The sequence below is a fragment of the Coenobita brevimanus genome, chromosome 83, assembly GCF_032717465.1.
Source record: "Coenobita brevimanus isolate Jiangsu-jjx chromosome 83, ASM3271746v2, whole genome shotgun sequence".
NCBI lineage: Eukaryota > Metazoa > Arthropoda > Malacostraca > Decapoda > Coenobitidae > Coenobita > Coenobita brevimanus.
In genome coordinates this window covers 12,012,510-12,017,388 of record NC_137036.1, presented here as the reverse complement: position 1 = coordinate 12,017,388, position 4,879 = coordinate 12,012,510, and the positions used below count along the sequence as shown (strand labels likewise).

General features: G+C 45.1%; 1 protein-coding gene across 1 annotated transcript; it reads right to left on the bottom strand.

Annotated features, from left to right (window-relative positions):
- Positions 1–1,357: 1,357 nt before the first annotated feature.
- Positions 1,358–4,861, bottom strand: LOC145409920 (glutamate receptor ionotropic, kainate glr-3-like). The gene is made up of 2 exons (XM_080280181.1): positions 4,451–4,861; positions 1,358–1,561 (listed from the first exon to the last, which is right to left on the bottom strand). The coding sequence occupies exons 1-2, from the start codon at positions 4,859–4,861 to the stop codon at positions 1,358–1,360; spliced, it is 615 nt and encodes a 204-aa protein (XP_080136307.1).
- Positions 4,862–4,879: the final 18 nt, after the last annotated feature.

The window sequence follows — 4,879 nt, the reverse complement described above, 5'->3', positions numbered from 1 at the left end:
GCGTAATAAACCCCAACCAACCCTATGTGTAAGTCCACATCTGGTTGGAGTGCAATAACCTGCTATACATCAGGCATCCATTTGGTAGTATTGTTACCACCAGCCACAGTAAATGATATCCTTAGCTACAAGAAACAATTTGCTTCGTAAGTGTACAATATCCTATGGCTGAGATTACATCAGATTAGTGGATGGTGAAACACACATTTACCATTCCACATTCTATAAATGCAATCAATACTTTAGTTTTTAGTTACAAGGAAAGAATACTGAAGATTAGCACGAAGCCAAGGCACTGTAGGAGTAGAGGGGGAATAAAAGGACGGAAGAAACACGGGAGTATCAAGAAGTGAGGTAGGACAGAAGAGGAGAAGATAGTAAGGAAAGAAAGACTGGAGATAAAACGGCCCTTTGTGGTCGCCTCTCAGGACAAACAGGGATACTGGGGAAGTGTTCTTTCACCCCCCCCCCTGGGGCAGTCTTTAGTTACAAGTGCAATAATTATCTTTTTTTAGCTCACCCAGGCTTTGGATCTTCTTTTTTTGGATAAAAAGAATATAGAATAACAATTCTATAATAATATTAACTATTTTTGTTACACCCACTGGGGCAACAAAATATCGTGATTGTTCCTACTTGTGTCACTCACTCACTGAGTCATGGTACAGTTTTGAATACTGGGGTCCGGGCCTTAGGAGGGAGTTGTTAGAAAAAAATGCACAGTGGTAGACCTCTACTCGGGTTAGACTTCGTGCATGGGCCCACCACGTTTCACCCCCATGGGGGGACTCCCCTCGGGGGATACGACCTCAGGGGTTCAAGCCAAAGCCACTGGACAGGGCCATAGGTTTTTTTTTTTTTTTTTTAAATCAAGGAATGCAAATTTTAGCACAGTGGAAGGGGGCGGCCTCTGGGGGTGTCAGCCTGTCATCATACATGGCCCTACCTTTTAACCTTGGAGAAATTTGTGAATACTGGTAGATGTTCACACTGACCACGTTCTATGCAGGGTGGACTCTCCAAGGGCCTCCCACACGGAAGGGGGGGGTGTAATCAAAGCCGTTATGCACAGTCATAATTTTGACTTAGGAACACAAAGTTTTGCATACCGGCAGACTGTTACCCTGCCCACATTTTTGACAGGGCGAGACCCTGGAGGACTGACCCCAAAGAGAGATGCAGCCCCCAAGGGCGACAACACTATCGTTATTTAGCGAGGAACATGAAATTTTGCACCACAGCAGTAGCCCTTCACCGTGAAAGTGTCATTTATATTGCTGGTATAATGCACATGGGTGTCCTAGTGATGCATAGGTTCAAACAAATTAGATCAATACTCGTAACTGCAGTGAAGGCCTTACATGATGTTGGAAGCAGCGAGGTCCTTGACTGTCTCGATGCGTGAGGGCGTGACTGGCAGGGTGAGGACGGCCACTAGGTTGCTCATGTAGCCGGCAGCCAGGATGTCCACGGCGAACCACCATACGATGAGGAACACATGAACCCAACCAATCCTTAGTTCCCCGTCGTTCATGCTCTGACCCACCAGACCTGATGCTACCTGGTGCAGCAGTATTATTACTATTATTATTATTATTATTATTATTATTATTATTATTATTATAAAAGAGTAAAGTGATGGTTATTGAGAGAGAAGGTGACTCCCAGTGCGATGTTACAGTGAATGGAGAGAGACTGGAATTGGTGAGAGAGTTCAAATACCTGGGTACAGTGATAGAAAAGAGAAGAAAATGTGCAAAAGAAGTTGAAAATAGAGTGACACAAGGAAGAAAAGTAGCTGGTGCAATGAAGGCCTTGATAAGAAACAGAGGCTTGAGTGTTGCAGCTGCACGAGGCTTACATGAAGGAGTATTAGTGCCAAGAGATAAAAGAGTTATCACCATCATCACTCTGTCCGATTACCAACTCTCTTCCTTCTCTCATTAACGACCTTCTAGGGGAGTAGACTATTGCACCAGTCGAGCAGGGCAGTACTCCCAAGGTGGATGGAAAGCTGATGACAGGGAGAGCTGGAGCTCCCGTTTCATCAGCCCTCGGGACTAGGTCCCGACCATCCCCCTTTGCTGAACTTTTTCAGTGTCTCAGCAACACAAAGAGTAGGCCAGCATGCTCTCCAATACAAGTTTCTTTGTCAACATCAAACTACATGCACAGTACACACTACACTTCCTTTTCAAAAAAAAAAAAAAAAAAAAAAAATTGGCGTCTAATAACCAAGCCTTCGAGTCCCCAGGGGAGGGGACCATAAATGCCCCCACCATCCACCCCTCTCCCGGTGACGACTCAACGAGCTGCCTGGAACCACTGTCTGACTCACTTCTTCATTTCCGCAACATTCGTGGCCTTTCCTCTAACTTTCTGTTGAGCACCACCTCTTCTCCTCTAAACCTCGACTTCTCTTCTCCAGCTGTTTGAGGAAACTGATAACAAACTCTTCTCTGTATCCTCATGGATGTTGTGTATATGTATGCAATGACTTATCTTGCTCTTGTGTTCATGATTCTTCTGAATTCTCTACTCTCTGGCTTCGGCTTTCCTGTCATTCTCTGACTAAATATATCTGTGTTGTTTACTTATCCCCTAATTCTACTGACTATCAAAAATTCTTGGACTATCTTACTTCTACAATGGAACATATTCTGTCCATTTCTCCTTTCTCTGATATCTCCATTCTAGGAAATTCCAATGTTCACCACCACCTTTGGCTCTCCTCTTCTTTCACTGATCCACCTGGTGAACAAGCCTACATCTTTTCTGTCCTTAATGACCTAGAGCAGCTTGTACAGCACCCTACCCGTATCCCTGACCGCCTTGGAGAGAGTTCTAACATACTTGACTTCTTCCTTATAACTAATCCTTCTGCTTATGCCATTAACCTTTCCTCTCCTTTGGGCTCATCACAACCTAATTACCTAAACCTGTTCTACTGCTTCAGTACGGCCTGTGGACCCTCCAAAGAAATGTCGATTGTGACACTTTGGAGCTGCTGACTGGGAGGCCCCCAGGCAGTACTTCTTTAATTTTCCCTGGAATGATTATTGCTTCCATGGTCGGGAGCCACCTGAGTGTGCCTTTCTCATTACGGTTCTTCTCTCAGGCACGGAAGCATACATTCCATTCTCATATCCCTTGACTAATGCACAAAAGCCTTGGTTTAAACACGCTTGTTCTAATCCTGTCCACAGCAAAGAGAGGGCGTATAAAAGGTATCAGAGCCAAACCACCCCTGAGTCTCATCTTTTTTCTGTTTCTGCCCGGAATCATGCTATGTCTGTTCTTTGCTACAAATAATTTCATCTGTACTAAATGCTCTCAACTCTCCAACTCAAATTCTTCCCGGTCCTTCTGGCACCTTGCCAAAAACCTTTCTAACAACTTTACCTCATCATCCTTCCCTCCTCTTTTCTACTCTGATGGCTCTGTAACTATTTCCTCTATTGATAAAACAGATCTCATCGCTCAGACTTTCTCCTCCAATTCCACCTTAGACGATTCCAGTGCTTTTCCTCCATCACTTCCCTCCTCTGACTTCCTCATGGCTGACATCAAAATTTCTTCAGCTGATGTATTTTCTGCCATCACTGGCCTAAATACTAACAAGGCAAATGGGCCTGATGGGGTCCCTCCTGTTGTTCTCAAGAACTGCTTCTGTGCTTACACCCTGCATAGGTAAACTCTTTCGCCTTTGTTTATCAACTTGTACCTTTCCTTCCGGCTGGAATTTTCCTCTCATTCAGCCAGTCCCAAAGAAGGGTGACCATTCCCTGCCCTCTAACTATCGTCCAATTGCTTTAACATCCTGTGTCTCAAGTTTTTGACTCTATTCTTAACAGAAAAATTTATCGCCAAGGAGTTTTACGCAATGCAGGAGAGACTCGTTGTTGTGGAAGAATCAGAGACTGTCTATTATATTACCCATCTTTATTTGATCCATGTTGTTGTCCCTGGCTCATCTCAAAGTAAAGCTGGTGGACTGCAGGATTAAGTTGCCCTTCCCCTGCGGTCCACCATTCTCCTTTCGGGAGATAGGGTGTTAAAGGATTGCTTGAATACCCTACCACGAAAAAAACTGTCGTATCATACTACCACATGAAGGCCTCTCTCTCTCTCTCTCTCTCTCTCTCTCTCTCTCTCTCTCTCTCTCTCTCTCTCTCTCTCTCTCTCTCTCTCTCTCACACACCTTTTCAGGAACATGGCGTCTGTTTATGCCAGCTTAAAGATTAATGGATGTCTTCCAAGTGGCACAGAAGACTTTGAAAACATTTTCGTTAGTGTTTTGTTTAGCATATTTAATTACACCTTACCACCCTCTTGTTTTGGAATCAATATATCCTACAACAAAAGAATAAGTCACTAAGGAAAATGTTTCACGAAATCTCCAAAACAACTGGAACACAAGGCCAAGAAGACAGGCAAGAGAGGGAGTCACCTTGAGGGCAACGTTGACAGGATCCTTGACGTTGCTGATGCGGTTGACAACGATGGCGATGGAGATGGAAAGTGTGAGTGTGGTGGCGAACAGCACCGCCCACACCACCCTGGAGAACGGGTACAGCACATTTCTCCAGCTGGCTAGGGGTGGGGGGTTGCGGATCAGGAAAGTGTAGCCTCCCTCCCAGTGGGGAAACGTGGTGTCAAAGTCCGTGTACCCTGCTTCGGTCATCTTGTAGGAGTTTATCATGAGGTGCTGCCCCCCGTATATCAGGTGGCTGAGCAGTCCCCTCCATGTGCCATTTACCTTGTCCAACCAGACCATCTCGTAGTCGAAGGTAATGGAGGTGATGATGTTGAGCTTCTTGGTGATGATACTCAGAGCGTCCAGCCCCCCACCGTAGCACATCTCACCATGCACCTTATA

What these genes read in the sequence shown, in the direction of transcription:
- LOC145409920 (XM_080280181.1), bottom strand. Translation starts at nt 4,861, where the DNA reads ATGTGCTACGGTGGGGGGCTGGACGCTCTGAGTATCATCACCAAGAAG. An exon ending in CTGTCAACGTTGCCCTCAAG is followed by an intron (nt 1,562 to 4,450) that starts GTGACTCCCTCT and finishes CTGCTGCACCAG; the next exon opens with GTAGCATCAGGTCTGGTGGG.